The following is a 21,978-nucleotide window of genomic DNA, read 5'->3' as shown; positions in this document are numbered from 1 at the left end:
TCATTACGCGGTACAGCCCCGGGGCAAAAGTAGTCAGGCCCACCGTGGACCCCCTGAGAGCGGCCCGCGCCACAGGTACCTCTCTCCTGGACTCTGGAAACACGGGATGATGATGGAACCAAAGCTACGCCTGATATTAGAGCATTTGATTTTCATTAGTTGAACTCATTGGAAAAATCAATTCACCAAAACCAGCCACAGTTTACAATCAATCCTAAGGCTTCGTAGCTCAGTGTTCCATGATCCTCCCTCACTCTAGAGACCATGTTACCAGCTCTTAAACGAGTGGGGACTCGCCTTCACCAGGCCGCTCCCTTTCTCCTTTAAATGTTTGATTTCACTGCTTCTCTTTGCCTTGCTTCTTTTTCCAACGGCATCATGTCAACGTTGCCTGGTCACACTTGTTTGCTTCTCCCTTCTCAGAGGGACTCTGTAGAACCCTCCTCGCCCACTAGATGGCGTTGTCTGACTCCCAGTGACCCCCCCCCTCTCAGCACTGGCTCTGTTTTGCTTTCTCCTGTTTCAGTCTCTCCTGAGTTTTAAAACAGGAAACGATGCTTAAGCTCCTGAGGCTTTTTCTACCTTCTACTTTAACTCCCACTTTGATTCCTTTGTTTTCCTTCCAGACCATTAGACTCACTCCCCTCTGACTGTGTCCTCCCTGATTCAACTGCCCTTGAATCAGAAAACCAAATACTAAAAAAAAAAAAAAACTAGTCTCACCACGAGAAATAATGAGTTTGTATCACACTCTAATAACTCTACGGAAATTGAAATCCAACAGAGCAGGAGAGGTCGCCGGGCCTTAAAGCACAAGCTGCATCCAGTATGTAAACACTGGACGTGCACATGTGGCTCCTGCAGCAGCTGGTCTGTACAGACAAAGGAGGAGTGAATGAATGACGAGCGTCGGGGGTGTCGGGCGTGTCTGACCTTCCTCCAGCCGCAGTGAGGATGAGTTAAGAACATGCCGTTCCCCCCCCTCCAGTCTTGGCTCGAGCGGAGGCGATCTCCAGAGAGACATTTGGCATCTCTCCTGCTTCTGTTTGGAATGAGACGTGGCATTGAACTCTCACCCACTCGGCTCTAAACTCAGAGCGTTTTCCAACCCCCCAGTGAAACCCGGTCGGCTACTTACAAAATGCTTGTGTTTAAATCTCTTCTTTAAGTGTGTTTGTGCCTGTTATGTGTGTGTGTGTGTGTGTGTGTGTGTGTGTGTGTGTGTGTGTGTGTGTGTGTGTGTGTGTGTGTGTGTGTGTGTGTGTGTGTGTGTGTCTGTGTTCGACTTTGTGACTCTCATCTTTCCTCCTCCGGCTGGATCCGGGTCTATTTGCTGCATTTTTGCTTTCCTTCCTGTTAATTGTTTGTTGTGTGTTTATTCTTTTGCCTGACATGAGTAAAATAGTATTTGCAAACATCTTAAAATATCAAAATTGTCTGTTTTACTTCAACTAAAGAAGATTTTCCTTTATTAGAAGACATCAATTAGTTGTTTGTTCACTAAAAAGTCAGAAAATAGTGAAAAATGCTCATCTCAGTTCCCTAAAGCCTCATGTTGATCCTTTATTTCTGATTCAGGCCCCTGAGGTTGGAGCATTTTTCATTTTTTTAAACCCAGAAGTGATTTGCAAATACTAATGAACTCGGGTCTATTCCTCTGCTGTGTTTAACTTGTGTGTTTGTGTGTCTTCCTGCAGCCGGAGCAAATCACAAGGCGCCGCTGGTTGCGTTTCCTCCCGTTCTGACCTTCCGGATGGCGTCTCCTCCTCGTCCTCGTCCTCCTCGAAGGGTCAGTCCTTCCTGCTGCGAGTCCTCAGGGCCGCGCTCCCCGTCCATCTACTCCTCCTGCTCCTCATCGGCCTGGCCTGCCTGGTGCCGATGACCGAGGAGGACTACAGCTGCCACCACGCCAACAACTTCGCCCGCTCCTTCCACCCCATGCTGCGCTACACCAACGGACCTCCGCCCATATGAGGAGCAGCTGAACACAGACCTGCTTTGCCAAGGACTCTCCACTGACTGAATGTTTCTTCTTCACCCCTCGTGCCCTAAAGCCACACACTCTTCCCTCTGCTGGGGGCACATGCATTATGAAGTGATTCAGAGACCACATGAAGACGTCTCTCACCAACATTGCACACCCACTCTCCTGAAATCACCTCAACCCTTTAAAACAACCCTCCAGACTGACGGACCCTCCTCTGGAGACCCCCCCCTCCCCCATGAAATCCAAATATTTCATGTTGTTTTAACTTATATATATGTGTATATTATCTGACAAGGTTTCTGAGGAGACCTGTGAAATCAATGAAAAACAAAGCACTATTTATATACTCTATGTTGGGAGCCAAAGCCGACCATGCTCTTTGTCCACGATACCCAGTGCTGCTACTATTTATTTAGTGTTCGATCAGATGATGGATTTTTAGTATTGATGAAGCCGAAGCACCACCAGCGTGAAATACTGCACCGGTGACTTGCAGAGGAGGTTTGCAGTTACAAAACACACATTTGCAGAACGTGTCAGATAAAATGACAGAAACAAAACTCGACACGAAGGAGGAAACATGGCTTCCTGTCTTCTGACTCTCACATATCAATAGAACCAGCTTGAATCTGGAAATGAAGACGATGAAGCTAAAAATCGGAACCTACAGCACTGACGAAGGTACTGCACTGAAGCCGTCCAGCCAAGATGGCCGACTTCTTTCCCCCAGAAGCTGAGGCTTTTATTCCTGTTTTTAATTTGTTTTTAATCAGCCGGAGCCCGCCTGAAAAAAAAAAACAACAACATACGAGCTCTGTCGTTAAAAACCAACTGATTTGTATATTATTGTTGAAATGCCTTTAAAATGCAGGTGGTTATTTTTTTATCTTTCTGTTTGAGCGTGCAACTTGAAAATCCTCTGATTTTAAGAAAGCCAAACAATCACCGGTAGTGTTTTAGTACATGGCTGTGTGTGCTTTGTAATAACCGCGCTGATTATTCTGCAGCGATGACGCGTCGCAATCGCTGCGTTGTTGAGAGAATCTGTAAAAAAAATGATGAAATATGAAAATGCTTATTTATGTATGTACAGTTTGCTAATGCCGACTTCATTAAGAATACTCTCTTTACAAATAATAAAACATGAATTATTTAATTCTGTGTTTTCTTTTATGTTAGGTAAACTGTAGAGAAGAATGGTGGTGAACAATCTTTTATTTTTATTTTTTTTCATCGAGGCTTTTATTTTGAAGCACAGTTAAACAAATGACAGGTCAGGTTTGATTGGATTTACACTGAACAGCTGAACAGCGGCCAAATCCAATTTTCTGATCATGCACGGAGGCTTCCCATGCACAGAGCAGACAGGACAAGTGAAGACGACACTGGAACTGCATCTTTTTCTTTATTACCTCTTCACTGATCACATGTTGTCAGGGTAGAAGTGGTGGCAACTGGAACTTGTAGTTTTTTGTGTGGTTGAAATGTCCATCATGACAAATACAGGCATCAAATTAGCTCAGAGACCCACACAAAAAACAAAACGTAGACAACAAAACCTACCGTACACAAACAGTTACCCAACAATAAAGTTTGGCTTCCTACATTGTCCAGTCCTCTCGTAATTGATCATGCAATTTTTAATTATTCAAAATTAACAAATAAATTCTCAGTCAGTTAATATTTTTTTATTTCATTATTTAGAAATTCTTCCCCAAACGAATCAAGTTTCAAATTCTACATGCGCACGTCTCAATACCTGATAATTTGGTCTTAATAATGGAAATAAATTGCATTTCTTTTTAAACAGTTATAAGATTTAGTGTGTAATCATCCTTTGAGTGTAAAAGTAGAGATAATGCCGGACAGTCCCTTAAACTCCAGACGAAGTGCACTTTGGTCGAGGCGAAGAAAAAGAAAAAATTAGCTGCTCGTCATTTTAAAATCACCGTAAGTAACAGAAAGCCACAATATGACGCCACTGAGCTGTAATTTAAAGCTGTTAGAGAAACACAGACGTGATGAGAGGCAGAAGCTGCGATTGACTCGAATTGAAACGGAAGGAATAAACAACTACAACATAAAAACACTAATTACTTATGATTTATAAATAATTACCTCATTACGTGAGTTCAAACCAAGCTGCTTATTCTTTCATTCCCAAACCTCTTTCATTCTCTGGCATGAACATCATCCATATCGAGGGCTCCAGCTCATAGGATGTGGGTGCAGTCGGGGCGGGACCCTCCGTACTGCAGGACGCCCGGACCTGTGGAGGCTCTGCTCGGGCTCTCCAGGTTGCCTCGGGGTCCTGAACTGGAGCCGGCCGAAGACGAACCCCCCCCACCGCTGCTGCAGATGATGATGTTGCTGGCGGCCGTGGAGGACTCTCTCTCCGCCTGGAGCCAGGACTGGGCTGGTGTGGCGGGGCGGTGGAGGCAGTGAGCGTCCAGCATCTCCAGCAGCAGGTCGTACAGAGGCACTTTGTTCTTGCACTTCATGCTGTAGAGGTGCTCCATGCCTTTGTTGCTGCGGGGACACAAAAGAGACGCGAGGAATTAAAGTCCATTTACCATAAGTGACGCTTCAGACTGATTTCTACATCATTGTCATTTTAATAACACCTGGAAAAAATACTTTAAATATGTTTATTTTATTCTTGTTAAAAATGTAATAGTTTTGCCCTTTTAATTGCTTTTTGTTTAGGTTTTTATTTAATACTCTGACTGGACATTTAGCTGTTTTATCCAATAAACTGTGTTATTGAAGTTTATATTGCACTTTCCTCTCAATAAGCTGAAATCATTACCTGACACACTGAGACACGAGGAGTTTACATGGTCTAATGTTCAGGAAACACATCACTTCCCTCAGACTATCCAGCGTTTATAACCCCTGAATAAATCAGCTGACCCAAACCTGAATATAAGTTATTGTTCTAAAAGCAAACTTAACACTTTTTGAATCATTTACACTTTAAGCTCCTTAAAGAATCACTGCAGGATGTTTGAACACAGGCTTTTGCAGCGTACGTCTAAATAAAATAAAAAGAATCTATTAATATGCTAAACGATCTTTTCTAATAGGATTTCACCTCATGTGTCTGATGTGGGAGAGCAGCAGGAGCAGCTGGGCCTGCCGTCTCCACTGCTGCTGAACGGGGCATCCTGATTGGCTGATGTGATGTATGAGAGCGTCCGTGATGGTCTCCAGCATCTCCTGTACGGCCGAGGTGTTGTGCAGGGGCTCCATGGTGCCGGTGCAGAAGGAGAAGGAGCCTGAGAGAGGAGGAACGCAGAAATGCTCACATGTCAAATCAAGAATATGAGAAGAGCAGCTTTTATATCTGATGACTCATGTACATATGAGAGCAGAGTGTTGCCCACTCAGTCATCACAAGCTCATCCAGCTCCTGCAGCTGTGCCACTAATGTCATCTCACTGGTGTTACTCAGTTTCTCATACAGAAATATCTCCAGATCCGAGACAGCCGTCTGACCTGCGTCTTTGTTGTCACGGCAACAGTTACCTTTCCAGAACACTCTGTCTGTCTAATGTGAGCGAGCTTCACCTCTGCAGGTGGAGTTTAGCACTGTTTAGCATCCACCCACTGGAACAGGAGGAAAACGAAAACAAGCGAATATATGGGGAATAAAAATAGCGAATGAACAAGAGACGTGATGTTTTTAGTGTCTCTGCTGCCACTGTCCATTTCCGGGCACTTGTTCTGCTTCACAGGGAAAAGTGGCTTAAACTGTAAACCCAACGCCAATGTGAGGGGGCGTGCTCGAGTTGCCTCACCCGAGTTGAGAAGGATGATCGCTTTGAGACACACAAACTCCTCCGAGTTGAGTTTGAGCGTGCGGAAGCGGGACGCGGTGGCCAGCAGCATGTCGAAGATCTCGGCCATGCCCTCCACACAGTTCCCTTCGTTCCTGGAGGGAAGAATGAAAGAAAACAGGTTGTTTGTCAGTCAGATTTTTAAGCTTCTGCTTCTCCCCTGTTCGTCATCTGAGGGGGAGAACATGCGAGCAAAAAAAAAAAAAAGATCTGTGACCGTGAAGCTATCTAAAAAAGCAGCCAGATAAACAACTAATGGACTGAATCACCGCGGCGCTCTATTGGTCGGCCCAGTCGAAAAAAGTGATGGAAGGATGGATAATGTCCGGTGGTTTGAGAGCCAAGATAAACATGGACAGCACAGAGCCAAAGGGAATTTGTCAACCATCACCCGCGGCGTTTTAGTTATCATGTTCCAATTGGTGAGCACACTCACACGGAGACCGGGTTTTAGGGATAATACTCTGTAATACACGTCTGAATCAAATGGGGCCATCAGGCACATCAGGCGGTAAAAGCTCCGTCGGTCTCCACCTCTTCTCTCTCTCTCTCAGGTGGATGCTGCGGCTTGTCCAGCTGTTTACTTTGCACATGAGGGGAAATGGAGGGAAGAGGCTGTTCCTGCAAAGAAGGAAACAGCCATGTCTCCCTGCTTCTCTTTGTGTCTCTCTCTCTCCCCTCGCCTCCTTTCCCGTTATCTCCCCCCCCCCTCTTCTCCATCATTCCTTGCACTGAGGCTTTGATTAAGTCTCTGTCCCGGTTGCCAGCTCAGCACCGTAATGACGAGCGAGTATTTCAGGTGAGAGAGAGGCTGCTCTCCTCTCGGCGGGGGATCTTGTAATTAGACTTTCGCTCGATGTCGGATGTGTTGGGTACGACACAAAGGCTGCAGACGTGTGAAATGGAAAAATCTACAATGCGGATGTGTCACTCTGATCATCTGTGAGAGTGAGGTGGGGAAGAAAAGCAGGGACCAAGGTATGAAAAAAATAGTATTTCTCCTCGCTAACCTGTCCAGTATGAGGTCCTGAGCGAAGATGAGTTTGCCAGGGCATTGGATGGACCTCCAGATGAGGCCGATCATCAGCACCTCCAACCACGAGCTCTCCAGCAGCTGCACCTGGTCGTGGAGGGACAGCTGCAGGAAACCTGGAGAGACAACACACAGGGAGAATTAACCCTCCTCCACAGCGGCAGCTCCTCTCAAACCAGATCTTTGTGTTTCCACAGCTGGAGAAACTGGTTCCAAGGTGGCAAGGTGTAGAAGAAGGAACAGGCTACGTCAGGGGCAGGGAGCGGAATTATCAAGACCAACAAGACCAACCTAAACTTTGTCGTGACCACCACCAGACAACACAAGTTTCTTTGTTTTCTTTGACTAAAAAGCTCTATAATAACTGTCACTTAAATCTGTTATTCATACCCACTGGACAATATGAGTTGTAGCCTGATCTTAGGAATTTCTTTGACATCAAGATATCAGTCGGTAGAGTTCAAACCTCTGCCAAGGCCGGACAGTCCCCTTAAACCAAAACATGCCTTATTACAGCGAAGGTTTATCAGCTACATATTAGAGGGAGTAACAGGTTTCTATCTCCATGTGTTTCCATACAGCAGCTGAAAAAAACCTACAGCCTAATGAATCATATTTAAATCCACCACGTCAAACTTTTTATATGATATATTCTATTATATTCTATTTATTTTTGATCTGCACAAAACTGCACACACTGATCTGTACCAACTCCCTGAATGTGTCAGACATGATTACATCTGCAAAGGAGAATATATTTTCATCCCCGTCTGTTTGTTGGTTTGTTTGCAAGTGAGATTACACAAGAACCACCTGATGGATTTCCACAGATTTAACCACATCCTTCCACCAAGTTTCATGGTAATGCAGAAGCTTTTACGTAATCCCTCTAACAAACAAACAAACGCAGATAAAAACATAAGTGTGGATTTATCAGAGCTGATTATTTGGACCAGTGGATGTTCACCATAATGTGCTGTTGAATATTCACACTCTGAGAGTTTAATGTTTGTTGTGCACCTTCTACCCACGCACAAAATTTTAAATACGCAAAGGCAGGGAACGGCTGCTCAAATGAAACCATCGGTAATGTCTCCTGCTCACATAAGAAGCCTTATCGCTGGCACTCAGCTGTCTCAATCCATATGTAATTGCAGCCACTTCACTCCCATTGCCCCCCCCCCATGTACCCTGTTTGGGACCCCTCGCAATTAAAACTGTGCCTTTGGGCTTTTAGTGATGCAAGAGGTTATAATACCTCAAAGTCAGGATTTACTCACTTAGAGAGCCTGTTGGTGTGTGTCTGTGTGTGTGTGTGTCTGTGTGTGTGTGGGAGATGTGTCTTATACTGCATTTACGCTCGATGGGGTGCCAGCAGATTGGCCAAACAATCCTCTCAAAGCTGATGACTGTAATTACCATCACTGTAATGGCTCTGCATTTGTGTGTGTGTGTGTGTGTGTGTGTGTGTGTGTGTGTGTGTGTGTGTGTGTGTGTGTGTGTGTGTGTGTGTGTGTGTGTGTGTGTGTGTGTGTGTGTCCATGTGCACCTCTATGATAAAGGTCGCTCATCACCTTGCCGTTGCCTCAGCAGTCAAACAACAATCAAGAGCCACCCCCTCTGTCAAACATCACATCTGTACGGGTTTGAATGTTCAGGAGAGGCGGCGTTTCCCGAGCTTTTGAAAATATGTCTTGATGTAGACGAGACAAGCGATAAATGTCACGGTGCTCCAGTAAAAAGCTGTTTTGCACCTGCCCACACTTTTCTGCTCACTGGGAAAGATATTCATGAATATCTCTCCAAAAGCTGCAGGGATACGCATAACCACTCCACATTAAATCACAGGATATTATAGCATCAATCTGTCTGACGACCTGATGACGATGATCTACTATTCTGATAATAGTTTGATAAGATTTTTCATTACACATTATTTTTCATTATTTTTTTCTCCCTCTTCTTTTTTTAATGTTTTTTAAATAACTGTGTCATTAGTTTTTAAATCGAATGTGTTTTTATTATTTTTGCACTGGAATCAGACACTAATGGACCTTGTTTGTTTTTGAATAATAATAGAAATGTTTGGGGGAAAAAAGACAGACACTGTCTTATTGGTCCACTGCAGCTGTAGTACAGAAAATATCACACATGCATGAGAATAATTTAACTAGTACTTTTGCAATCTACGGCAGAAACGCTGCAATTTTGTCAGATGCTGAAATGAAAAATATGACCAGACTATATTTTTGGTGATCTGTCATTTTCCCATGTTGCCTATAGCTTGAAGGCAGCAGTACGAGATGTTTTTTAACCACATGCAGATGTAGTTTCTGTCAAGTTATTTTCTTGTGAAAAAATCAGGAGTGGAGTTTTGCTCCAAAACACAGTTCAGGCCAGTGCATCTTTAAATTCAAATAGTTGTTATAATAAGTAAACACGTGCTGTGGTGGGTAGAGATCGTTTCAACTTATTCCAATGAATTTCTTTTAAATAAAAATTATATCTTAGAAAATGAAGACTGTGTTAGAAAGTAGTTTGGGAACATTAACTGCCGCTGTGGCTCCTTTGTTGCTCCTCTATGAAATACCTGGAAGCTTCTTGGCCCAGGCGATCATGTGGACCAGCTCCCTGTCGGCCATGCTGGTGAGCAGGGTCATCATGGTGACCTCGGTGTAGGGTTCGCCCAGCTTCTGACGCGAGCACAGTATGGGGGGTTCGGCCCCCTGGAGCAGGACGAGCACCTGGGGAACGCGACAGATACACAGACGCATCGTGAGTTCATTTCATCTGAAGAAAATCAGACCTGCTGCTCAAAACTGAACATTTCTTGACCACTAACAGGCAAGAAATTTGGTGGAATGGTCATGATTCCCAGTGGGCCGCTCTGGTGCCATCCAGATTTTCCTCCTGACCAACAATAAGAAGGATAAAGAAAAACACATATCATTGTCTCCACATGAATCAGTACCTGGTCAGGCAGCATCACCGTGACGGATGATTTTCCTCCTGCGGTACTACTGCTGCGTTTCCTCCCATCCTGGAGGGGCGCTGTTTTGTGGTCCTGGTCCTTAGAGGCCTTATCCCTGTCGTTGGTCCCAGGTCGCCGTTTGTCACGCCGTAAAACGCGGCTGCGGTCCTTACGTACACCTTGAAGACACAGCACAGGTTTCATTCAAAAATAAGATTCACAGAAAATCAGAATCCAAGTACACAATCACACACCAACTCCCAAACACTCCCTCACATGTGACTTCACATCCTGCTCTTGAACCTAAAATCCAGTCGTGTGGATTATACGGAAGCCTGTGGGAGTCAAGAGGTACGAGAAGAAAAATGTGGGAGTATGCAAATGAGTGGTCGTGCTCAGAGGAAATCATTTCAAGGTCAAGTTAAAGTGTCTCAAGCTTATCTGCATCCACCAGAACTGTTGGGCTTGTGCCAATCCTCTCCACAACGCGCCATGATTGATCAAAGGCGATTCCTTTTACATTTTACTAAGAGGAATTCATTAAATTATTGGCTTGTTTGGAAGTTTAACTGTAGAAAAGGAAAAGTAATCTTAGAACCAAAAAGGGAAAAGCAATAGGTCAAAAAATGAATTTCAAAAACACTGAATACTAATTGAAAGAAATTTAAAAAGCATATTTTCATTTGTGTTGTAAAAAACTTAATCCTGCTAATGTTTCTACGCACCTCCTTTCATCATGCCCACTTCGTAACACTTCCTGAGTCGGCAGGCCTGGCAGCTCTTCCTCCGATTCCTGTCTATAGTGCACTGATTGGTTGCCGGGCACATGTAGTCATTGTGACCTGAAATGGAAGAAATTCTATTAGTCGGAGCTCCTCACTCCAGTGCTGGGTTTAGATTTAGGTTATTTAGTAGCCAGGGACACTGTATTCCCATTTTTAAATTAATCTGAGATGGAGGCATCTTGGCTTTGTCATCGCCATGGAGACGGCTGGTTTTCTTTATGACAAGTCTCCTCGTTTCGAGACTTTGCATCAATGTGCCGAGGCAGCATATCACAAACATGACTCAGCAGATGATGTTTCGCTCTGCACAGAGGCCGATGTGCATGGAGGACGTGCCCCATCGTGTGTGTGAGACAAGAGGGGAAAAGGCTCATGGTTCACGAATGAAAATAATAATAAAAACTAATTTGAAACAGTAATTCTGCTCCTTTTATTCAAGCTTTTTCTTTTCATACGACAGACACTGTCCTCCAGTTTTATTGGTTATTTCTCTGTCGAGGTTACAGACACTTTAGTCTAGTAAGCATCTGCAATGTTAAATCACCATGTTTTAATAACCAATTTATTTTAGCAGTTCTTTTAAATTTTCACATGGGCCAGATAATTCTTTTTTATGTCTTAACTATATTATAAAACAAATTAATTTTGTTTTGTGATATTGAGTTATATAAATGAAATTTATTGGAAAACATTTTTGTATTCTGATATGCTTAATGCTTAATGTTCCTTAGGGAATATAAATAATTTAATGGGGGGATTTTCTTACTCTAATAAAGCTTTTGGATATAAATGTAATTTAAACCCTAAACTAAGACAGAATAGTAAAATGACCTTTAACAAACAAACAACACTTAAGGATTTAGATCCACCTGTTCTCTTCCTACCCTGGATGCTCCTCTTGAAGAAGGCCTTGCAGCCCTCACAGGACCACACCCCGTAGTGGTACCCGGAGGCGTAGTCGCTGCACACGGCACAGAAACGCGTCTCTTTAGCCATCTCAAATCCCTCAGCTCCGGCTGCACCCCCCGACTCCCCCACACTGTAGCACTCGTCCCTGGGGCCACAGTGGTCCTCTCGGGTTACTGGCTGCTGACTGGACCTGCACCAAGGCACAGAATTCATCCCAAATCATTTCACAGAAAACGTCATAGTTCTGTGACCTGATAATGTCTATGAATTGTACTGCTGATCCAGAAATGTGAAGAAGGCTGTTTATCAACAATGAGATAGAGCTGGGGGTTTTGTCAGAAATGCTTTATGAATAAACTGCACCAGAAGAGGTGAGAGTGGAGTATTTAAGTGGAGATCATTTCTGACATTTACCACTCTAATGTGACAGTGGGTGAGATGAGAGCCGGCTGCTATTTTCCACCTGAGCCAGGAAACAATCTGTACTTGTGTTGTTCTTACGTATTGTTCCTTTCTCAAGGTCCCTGACAAAGTCCTTAATCTCTGGAATTAGAAACCAGGGCAAAGCTTGATCCTTTCTATAGAGATAATGGTAATGTGTAAAGCGCGCGATAAAAAAGAAAACACAACGCGGTTATGTCATTTTGTCTTGTGAGGATTGAACACGGTGCCAAAACCTTAATTTGTGAATTAAAAGATAATAAACCGAGCAGTGGAGAATGATTGTGTCCTAGAGCCTATAAATAAAAAACCAGGAACTATAAACATTAATTAATCAAAACACGCTTCACTGACGTCTTTATTTTCCTCAGGGATCACAATGGTTTAATTTGCATTGGTAAAAAAAAAGAGAAAGATAATTGTGCTGCACTTAAAAAAAAAACAGATCTGAAGAGTCTCTTAATATTTTGACTGCACTGCTCATATCAGTTATAAAATCCCAGCAGCACAAACACAAACCCTGGAGGTGACTTTGCACACAAAGTATTTAACGTCCTACAAGTTACAGCACAGGATTTGGATGCAAGAAGCAGAAAGATTCACTTTTTTGAAAAGTCATGGGAAAGATTCATACCTGTTGATTCAGTCTTCACACTCCAGAGATAAAGAAAGTGTGTGTTCCCTCACCTGTACACGGATGGAGCTGTGGTCTCCAGGTAGTGGTGGCTGGGCGGGTGCATAAAGGGGCTGAGTCGTGGGCTGGAGGGCACGTACACATGAGGACTGGCAGGCCCACTGCCCAGCGACTGGCGGCTGCCATCAGAGGGTGGTCCGTGGGCATCCAGAGGAGCCGAGTAGTAGCCAGAGGTGGAGTGGCTGTAGAGGGGAGTCTGGGCAGGGGTAGGAGCGGCGTAGTCGTACGTCCCTTCCAGGAAGTCCACAGTGGCTGCCCCTCCGGACCCCCGGCTCTCCTCTGGGTACATGTCAGTGAGGGAGGCGCGGGGCAGAGGCGAGAGACGCGGCTGGGTGAGTGTCTCCAGGTCTGAGAGGGCTCGGCCGATCCTGGGTCTGAATGCTGGTCCACAAGGCTGCCTGTTCTGTGCTGGGCTCTGCCTGAGCAACATCACAGCACAACAGCACTGATAAGCAACATGATTTAGACTTGCTCTCTCATTTGCTGGGAGGGGGAGTGGAGATGAGTGCTGCTCTCCCTCGCTCTGTCTTTCCCTTTTTTCGTTTTTCCCTAATAAAGCCTGTCAGGCAACTTGAAAGGGTCCACTAGTCTTCCAGTGCCTTTGCCCTGCCTGCTTTCAGCTTCCGCCAAGCATACTCCAAAAGGAAAGATAAGAAAAGACACCAGAGAAAGACTCCTCCCAACCTCCTCCACAGAGCCTTTTCCTGCAATACATCTTTACTAATGTGCAGGAGGGAGGTGAGGCCAGGGGGAGAAAGGGGGAGAGAAGAGTGATTCCCCTCCCCAAAAAACTTCCCTTTTCCTCTAACACAACACTATAAAAATGTTTTCCTCCTTTTTCACCTTTCCCCGGCATTGAAAAGCTTTGACTGGTTGCAGCCAATATCTCGAAAACAAAGCAGTAAACTAGCCGTACGTCTTCCTCTGAATATTAATCACTAATTTAGCTGATGCACGGAACCAGCATGACGTACGATCGGTCTATTTGTGGCCACTTTCTCGATTTCACCTGAGACTCTGCAGTAAATCAAATCACCGTGGAAATGAGACGCATTAGGACGATGGGTTTTAACAACAGGGGCTGAAAAGAACAGAGAAATTCTGCCACGACAGATACTCACCTCGTACGCAGGAGTCGTCCTTGTGTCTGCTGTGCAACGCCAGGACTGTTCGACTCTCCCCCCTCCCTCTGCTCATCGCTCTGACTCTCAGGCATCGAGCTGGCCTCATTGAACACAATGGGAACCGAGGAAAGGTTAGGGGGGGAAAAAAAGAAGATAAACAAATTAAAGTTGCAGCCAAATCGATAACTGCGGTGCGTTCAAGCGCCAGGTCACCATAACACAGCAAACAGAGCGGGAGGTCAAATCTCATTCTGTCAGCCAATAATTACATAATGAAACCCAAATGAGGGGATTTACAGTGAAATTAATCTGACTTTGCATGAATTTAATTGGATCTTTTTATAACCTCTGTGAAGAAATTGACGGCAAAAAATTAAAGAGGTTGAAAAGGAACTCAGTAGAAGAGGGGGATGCATGTTCAGGAATCACCGTATGGACCAGTTAATCATTTCTTCACCAGGTCAAGTCCATGATGAAATAGAAGAGTGTATATAAACACATGGAAGCAAAGGGGCAGAGGATATAAACAAATAAAGTCTGATTGGGTATCAGTGTTTTGTATGTTTATGGCATTTTAAGTTTCTGGTTTGTAATTTTCAGGGATGCCATTAGTCCATCAAGGTAAAAACAAAAAAAAGAGCTGAAAACGCCTTATTAAAAACATATAAATAAAAGGATATGTGAAAATAAAAAATATTTCATGCAGAGCTGGAAAGACAAAATCTAAATTTAGATCATAGAAATCACAAGAAAACAATTACGGTATTTTTATTAAAATACTCACTCTTCACTTAGCTGAGACACTGACTTATGCTTGAAAATCATGAGCCCAATTTAAAAAGAACTATCGATACTTTTGGCACAGAGGCTTCATTCTACCTGCCTCTGTGCAACATCTTTCTTTGAGTAAACAGTCCAATTTTGAGGACATGTCAGGTCAAGTGGAAAACAAGTATCCCTAATGCTAAAATATATATTTTTTGGCATCCCCCTTGAGTAACATGAAGACACTGTTAGATTAGACATTATAAAAATGGAGGGTGGCAAATGAAACAGCAAAGTACCTCAAAGGCTCAAATGCTTCTTGCAGTAATTGCCCTTCATTTTCTTGACAGATCGCGTTTACAAGGCTCAGCAACCCAAAAAGGAGTAGTTCAGTTTCACCAGCTCCATCCAGGATTTTAATACACATTCCCAGCTGTTGATCCAGGTCCTACCTGACCTTCAAATGATTGGATCATTAAATGACTAAAAAAAGCCACACTCCACCTGAACATATTATTGTTTTCAATGTGCACAGATGCAGAGTTTTAAGTCCGTTGGTTCACAATATTTAGCTGCATATGTATGTAAAGAAAATACTTTTAAGTTAATAAACTGTCTGAGTAGAGTTATTCATGAGAAAATAGTTATTGTTACACAGTTTCTATTTCTCATTGTAAAATACGACAGTGCGGAAAAAGACCAGTTATTGCAGTTCTTTATTAAATCAAGCTAGTTAATGAAAGTGATACGACCCCCCCCAGCAGTACTGAGAAGAGTCCAGTTAAGATTACTAAATTGACAATGAGCATTTCAATGACATAACAGCATGCACATAGAAATGCTCTTTTATCTGAGAAGATACTGAGGTCTGGGTTAAAAATAAAACACACAGAAAACAGAACATTTCGTTACTGTAATTGTTACACTGCCCTAATAACAGTCTACCAACCTTCAAACTGAGCAAAACATACGAGTTGTTGTTGTGATCTGGGTGAATTTAAACAGATGTCTGCATGTTTTGATGAGGACAACAGAAAAACAACCTGAGAAAATAATTATATTTAACATTTATCATCACTCATTAATTAGCATGCAAAACTCAAGTACTGTTGCTCTAGAACGAGGATTTAAAAATCCCAGTGCTTTCTCCATCGCAACTCAGCAAATGGTAACAGTATCTACTTTAACCAATTTGCACTGTGAGCTAATACAACACAAAAGTTATTTGCATTTTTTTTTTTTTAAGTAATTTGTTACCACAGATACACATTTTGATCCAGAAGTGCTTGCATTTTAAGTATACGTTGGTACAAATGGGTATTTAAAATAAATTATTGTTCATTTCAGTATCAAACATGATGAAGTGCTAAGTGAGGATGAGGAACAGAAACACCATTTAACAACCTCTTATAACTTAATGGTCTTATGGCTTCAAAGTATCTCCTGCTTTCTGTAACGTCCTTATGAATCCAAATCTTCAGTGTAAGTGTTCAGTCTTACTGTTCTGACTTTGGGCAGTGGAACTGAATGACACCGTACTTCCCACTGGTCATCCAGTCTGGCTCTTGGGAGGTGAGCTTTTCCCCTTGGCCTGGCTGCAGACCGACCTGGACGTTAGCTTTGAGAGTCCTCAGGCTACAGAGTGGCGCTGGCGTAAAACCTCGTAGTGCGGTGTCGAAGCCCGCTGTGTGGTCCCATTCCCTGTCCCCCGTCAGCTTCCTGTAGTTCAGATCACCTTTAAACAGCACCAGGTCTGCCCCCTGCAGCGTCGCGTACAAGTCAGGAGCATCAGCCGCCATGTCGCTGAACTCATGGGGCTGCGTCCAGAAGGGATGGTCATGGTAGGACCACACACCCTCCTTCACGTAGCTCTGCCACTGTACACCACTCTTGGACATCCACATGTGATTGGCTGCCATGGTCTGCCGGATGGTCCACTGGAAATCGTTAGCTGTGACATCAGAGACAAACCACGGGATACATTTGCCGTGGAAATGGATCTCCCGTGCGAGGCCTGAGGAAACCAGGAAATCTGCTAAGACCAAGTCGGAGACTAACTCAAAGCCAGCATTGTCTAGTACAATGTCCACTCGGCCTGCAGTGATTTTTCCTGACAGTCCTGGTCTTTGGGCAGAAATGAGAGTCAACCATACCAAGTTGGAGTCGTCCACCAAGATGAAAGGTTGTAGGCTGCTGAGGGAATCTAATGGACTGGCCTTCTGTGAGTTCTTTTGGCCTGCAGAGATGGACAGGTCGCACTTGTTTCCCCACAGAGAAACCTAGACAGAGGCAAATAAAAAATGTGATTGTTAAATAATTACCGCATGTTGAATAATATAAATCTGTAGAACATCTACAGATTTTGGTTTAAGGAGTGCTTATTCTTAAAATGCGTATCTGCCATAGCTTAAAGCAGGACACAAGGTTTTACTCACCACTATATAAACAAGCTAACATAAAACACACCACAATAAGTGATGTAATGTAGTGAACAAGTTGGTGAAAATCTTGAGCCTTACATCATGATGGATAAGTGCTGCATCAAGTTAGGATTTGCTTGATTATGAAATATAACATTTCTCAGTCAAGGAATATATTCAAACCTGATTATTTACTCCGCTCGAGTGGAACACCAAAGATAGAAAAGTGACGTGTGGATTAATTTGTTTTTGCAATTTGTTTTAACTCAGCTGGGAATCATAGCAAGTTTCCCCAATAAGGTATTTAAGATACTGACCTTCAGTAGTTTGTTGAAATTGTCAAGCAGCTGATTCTTAGAAAGCTCTTCCTTGCTCTTGTTGACACCCCCCAAGTATGTACACAAGGCCATTACAGCCTGCTGAGACTCAAAATAGCTCTGAGTCTTTGCCTCATTGAAGACGTCATAATCACTGATGGGAGGACTGCAAGAAAAGCAGAAATACAATCATGACTGGAGGAGAACTACAACACAACAGAGAAGGAAAACTGAATTTACTTCTCCTATGGCTGGGTAATAACTCAACACTTCAATTTTATATCATTTACTGAATGTTGTGTTTATTAGTGCAATTCCTTGAATATTGCAATAATGAGAATAATAATCGATTTTGAGTGTTAAGTGACAGAACAAAAATACTATGATAGTTGATTAGAAGAATATATGGACAAGTGAGAGAGGGAAAGCAGTTCTTGAATCTCAGATAATTTCCCTCATCTCAGATTATGTACTACCATTACTAGAAGGTACTGGTAATTTAAAATTTGGGGTTGGTTATAAGGTCTGGTAGTTATGGTCCATAGGGATTATAACATAGTATATAATAACCAATCATCTTGTATTACCATAACTGTCTAGTGCAATGTGACAGACATCATATGATTTTATAAATAGAGCAGCAGTAGATCCCAATAACAGATGTTATCTCACTTGAGCCAGAGGGCCTCCTGTATCCTCCGGTACATGTAGCACTCCACATAAAGCCACGGAGACTGGAACCAGCTGACGGAGTCCTGGTCCCCCTGCGGCCTCTGGTTTCTCTGCAGGTACTGGTTCCACGACTCGGCGTCCTGCAGGCTGTCTGTCAGTGCCAACACTGGCTTATCGGTTTGAAGCTCATTCCTCAGCTTGGACAGCATACCTATGGTTTGCTTCTCTGCCCGGATGCCCTCCTGTGTGGACACCAAGAGGAAACGCATGCACGAGTTGAAGGGGAAAGGTTTAGACATGTGCCTCATCATTCTGGATGGAGTTATTCTCACCTCTCCATATTCTTCAAAGAACTTGTTTTTGTTGCGATGGATTGTGTCCACAACTTTAGTCAGGATGGTGGGCAGCCGGTCTCTGATGGTCAAATAAGCAAACGACCTGCAGGGAACGGAAACAGTCGTTAACAAAGCACAGCCTCCTCTATTTACACTGCAGCATCCGTTTGCACCCATAAGCTAAGCAGCGAATTAGCAAGGTGCTAATTAGCCCTTGTTCCGCAGGCATTTCGACTGTAAAAAATGCTAGCATCAACAAACCTCTTAGCATGCTAGCAAATAGCTAATGCTAGTGTCGGTTTAAACGCGACAGTGCTAGCGTTACACAGCCGTTTTAATACCTCGGTGTTGTCGCACACAGTATTTAACGTGGTGGTGTTGTGTTTAAACCAGCTGTCAACCTACCCAACCACTTTAGCGGACAGCGAGGGAGGAACTCCGTGAACACACTTGTCGGCCGCCATTGTTGTTGCAGCAGGAGACGGTTCAAATTCAAACTTTATCGATAACGCAGTTCCCCGACAGGAGCAGAGTGTGACGCGACTGCGGCGTGAAATGGGGATTTTCTTTTCTCCCGTGGACGTGACGCAGCAACGAAAAATAATCCCATCGAGCTCAGTTTCCTCTGATTCTAGTAGAACTCATATTGAACATGTGTTTCCTGCTTCCCTGTAGAGTTCAGGTGTCATCCAGGACGCGATGCTACCACCCAGCGGCCAATGCGCAAACTGCAGTGTCGGGCATGTGGCGTGTTGTTGCTGCCTGCGATTATATTTCAGAGATGCTGCAGCGCACCGTGTTTGATTCCCTGTGACGCCCCCTCTGGTTCGCACGCACACTTCAAAGTGAATCTGCGTGAGGAGTATGAAGCTGGGGCACAAATCCGCTGCTGCAGCATCCCTCGTTGTCCGGGGCAACGGGTCGTCACGGAGACATTCATTCGCCCCCACCCCCAACTCCCATAAGGCATTTTGGCGGGAAAGGAAGGGGGGGTAGAGTATGGTTTCTCCCCCCCTAGATAGCGTGTGTGCATGTGTGGCCCCTTCAAGCAGCACTTCTGGCCTCATCGTGGATGTGGGCCTAAAGTTGCCCACTTGTAAAATAGCAAATGTGGCCCAAAAAACCCCCGAAACAATTTTTGGCAGACATGCATCGCTCTCGAAAAAAGGATGAATCTGGATGTGAGCCCAAAGTGGCCCATGTGGTGAACGGTGAACATGGCCCAAATAGCACCATACAAATCCTGGCCACCTTCGGGTTGATATGCGGTTGTGCTATGGCTCACATGTGGCCCATATCTGGCAAACAGGAGCGGATCGCCAAAGTACCATGTGCAGTATGTGGGCCAAATCTGGGTCAAAACTATTTTGCTTTGTGGACGAATATACAAACAGCGTAATCAAGCGTAATCACAGTTTTTCATCGCCTGGGTTTATGTAGTTTAGTACACTATGTCTTTTCTGTTTAAATTTTTACCACCCAATCTGAAACATATTCCTTGTTTCCACCCCTCTAAGGTCTGAAAACATGATGAAACACAGGGGCACTGTGAAGAAGACCTAACCCATGACAAAATAACAGGCATCAGAGTTTACGGTGCATTTTGGGGAAGGGGAACCGGGACTGCTGCTCCTTCCTCTTTTGAAGAATATGACCAATTGATTGGCTACACGCACGGTTTGGCCACTGGGCTGGAGAGATACGCATACCGGTTGATTCTGGTGGTGTGTTTATACTCTCTCTCTCTATTTCTCTCTCTCGCTCTCTCTCTCAGATCAGCCCCGGTCACTATGGGAACACAGGCCTTTGTCAGGATGTGGGGTCCTTGGGAGTAGGAGTCCAGCTGCGTCCACCTCCGGTTGTTCATCCACCACCGGCCTCCCATCCCCCCACCGGGGCCCCCAGGCTGTGGCCGGATCTGTTTTTCTGAAAACCGAGCGAGGAATGACTCACCACTCCGGTTTCAAAACAGGCCACGAACAGGGCGGCAGTTAACGATTACAGGCCCTGTTTAAACAGGTGTTTGAGCTCACCACACACACAGAGACACACACAGACACACGCACGCACGCAGTCGTCTCATGCAGCACTAGCAGCAGCAGCAAGCTTTCTCTTAGCATTTCATATGAAGGACTGAATATGTCGTGCGTGAGAAGTCGCTTGAAATCGTGCACTGACATCAGGATCAACCAAATCAGACACTGGTCTCACTGCAGTTCTTTATAAGCAATTTCACGCAGTTTGTGCTGATGGATTTGAATATGCATTGTTGCAGGAAAAATCAATTAAATGGAAATTTGTGGCAGGGCAGTCATGTGAAAGTCTAGCCTGCGTCTCTTTTGAATGAGCTGTTCTGAGAAGAGTGAAACCAGAGAGAGATGAGGGGGGTATAAGAGAGAAGGATTTCCCGGAAGTTGGAAGGTTATCACAGAATGTATTGATATTACTGGTGAGAGCTCTTTCAATAAGCCCGTGCTGTGGCCTTTTCAGCAAAGTAAACATGTTTTGCTTTGCTGTGTGAAAACATCTACCACTGGTCTCAATCAGTGTTTTGTTTGTGAAACATTTTGTTCTCACCTTCTATTATCTAATTAATTTCAGCAAACGTTAAGGACAGGATCAGATCTAGCCGTTTGTTGACGGCACAGGGACTTAAAGGTCCCCAGGTTCTGTCCACATGTCTGTCCCCTCCCATGTCTTCCCTCTCGTTTTACACACTCTCACCCACCCTCTGTCTGCCCAACCAACAAGCACCGTCAGAGAGCTACAACTTGCTTTAGTCATGGCCCTTCTGTGGACTCTCTGTCCTAAGGCTGAAATGCAACTCTGTAATGACTGGCCTGGGGAAGAAAACTGTGTTTACACTGGAAGGACATCCACTGATGACAAAATCTGATGATGAAATATTGACGTGACTCCAAAGTGCATTGGAGAAAAAAGGTCCCTTTACGTGTCGAGCCAGCATGTGGTGGAGCTCTTGTTTCCAAGATCCCCACTCCTTCCCTTTACTGGTAATTACTTCTGTTCATTATGGTTTTCCCGTAGACATTTTCCTTAGACTATTTCGACAGGCAAGCTTTTGTTGCAATCACAAAATAATCGCTGTAATAAGCAGGGCTAATTACCTCTTTCACGCAAAAGCAACGGGCAACAGATATGATGTTTGCTGTTGGTGTGACTGGGTTATTAAAGGTTATTAAATCCACAGAAGGTCTATGCTAATGTTTACCACTGGGAATTTATATGCAGGTCCTGGGGAAGGTGTGCGAGGGGGAACACAGGTTACTGTGCACTGGTGTTGATGACAGTAACAGCCTTTGAGGAAAAAGTCAGTTTTCACTACTAGCATCACTCAGCTCCCTGCCATTATACCCATTCATTTAAACAGGTGCTTGAAAATGAGTCTAACTTCATAGATCAAAGCTGAAGAAATTAAAAAAGTAAACTTTACAAATATAAACTATTATTGACCTATCCTTCATATTTTATAACATTTACAGCAAACGTTTATAGATGTATAGATTGTTAAATAATCAATTTATCTAATATTGTGGTCACATTTTTTTGTTTATTGAAAGAAATATCAAAGTACAGATGTGCCTTAACAAAATATACAAATAATAGATGAAAAAAAAGCTATATCATAGCATATACAGCAATAAAAAGATATAAATACACACACACAT

General features: G+C 43.9%; 3 protein-coding genes across 3 annotated transcripts in view; 1 reads left to right on the top strand and 2 right to left on the bottom strand.

Annotated features, from left to right (window-relative positions):
- The window catches only part of syne1a (spectrin repeat containing, nuclear envelope 1a), a 121,422-nt gene extending 118,279 nt beyond the window's left edge, over window positions 1–3,143 (top strand). Inside the window, 2 exon segments of the mRNA XM_047338193.1 lie at window positions 17–75; window positions 1,698–3,143. Of these exon segments, the coding sequence (XP_047194149.1) occupies window positions 17–75; window positions 1,698–1,974 (336 nt within the window). The 3' untranslated portion in view covers window positions 1,975–3,143.
- Window positions 3,144–3,199: 56 nt separating this feature from the next.
- Window positions 3,200–13,858, bottom strand: esr1 (estrogen receptor 1). The gene is given in 11 exon segments (XM_035143352.2): window positions 3,200–4,234; window positions 4,237–4,516; window positions 5,082–5,265; window positions 5,788–5,921; window positions 6,837–6,975; window positions 9,450–9,603; window positions 9,831–10,009; window positions 10,556–10,672; window positions 11,500–11,714; window positions 12,653–13,078; window positions 13,781–13,858. Coding segments are annotated over 10 exon segments (1,755 nt in total). The 5' UTR covers window positions 12,949–13,078; window positions 13,781–13,858; the 3' UTR covers window positions 3,200–4,177.
- Window positions 13,859–15,246: 1,388 nt separating this feature from the next.
- armt1 (acidic residue methyltransferase 1) lies at window positions 15,247–19,045 on the bottom strand. Its single transcript, XM_035143354.2, has 5 exons — window positions 18,698–19,045; window positions 18,290–18,395; window positions 17,958–18,199; window positions 17,286–17,451; window positions 15,247–16,827 (listed from the first exon to the last, which is right to left on the bottom strand). The coding sequence occupies exons 1-5, from the start codon at window positions 18,754–18,756 to the stop codon at window positions 16,045–16,047; spliced, it is 1,356 nt and encodes a 451-aa protein (XP_034999245.1). The 5' UTR covers window positions 18,757–19,045; the 3' UTR covers window positions 15,247–16,044.
- Window positions 19,046–21,978: the final 2,933 nt, after the last annotated feature.

The sequence above is a fragment of the Hippoglossus stenolepis genome, chromosome 20 (assembly GCF_022539355.2).
Source record: "Hippoglossus stenolepis isolate QCI-W04-F060 chromosome 20, HSTE1.2, whole genome shotgun sequence".
NCBI classification, from domain to species: domain Eukaryota; kingdom Metazoa; phylum Chordata; class Actinopteri; order Pleuronectiformes; family Pleuronectidae; genus Hippoglossus; species Hippoglossus stenolepis.
The sequence above is the reverse complement of the archived record's forward strand: the minus strand, read 5'-3'. Positions and strand labels throughout refer to the sequence as shown.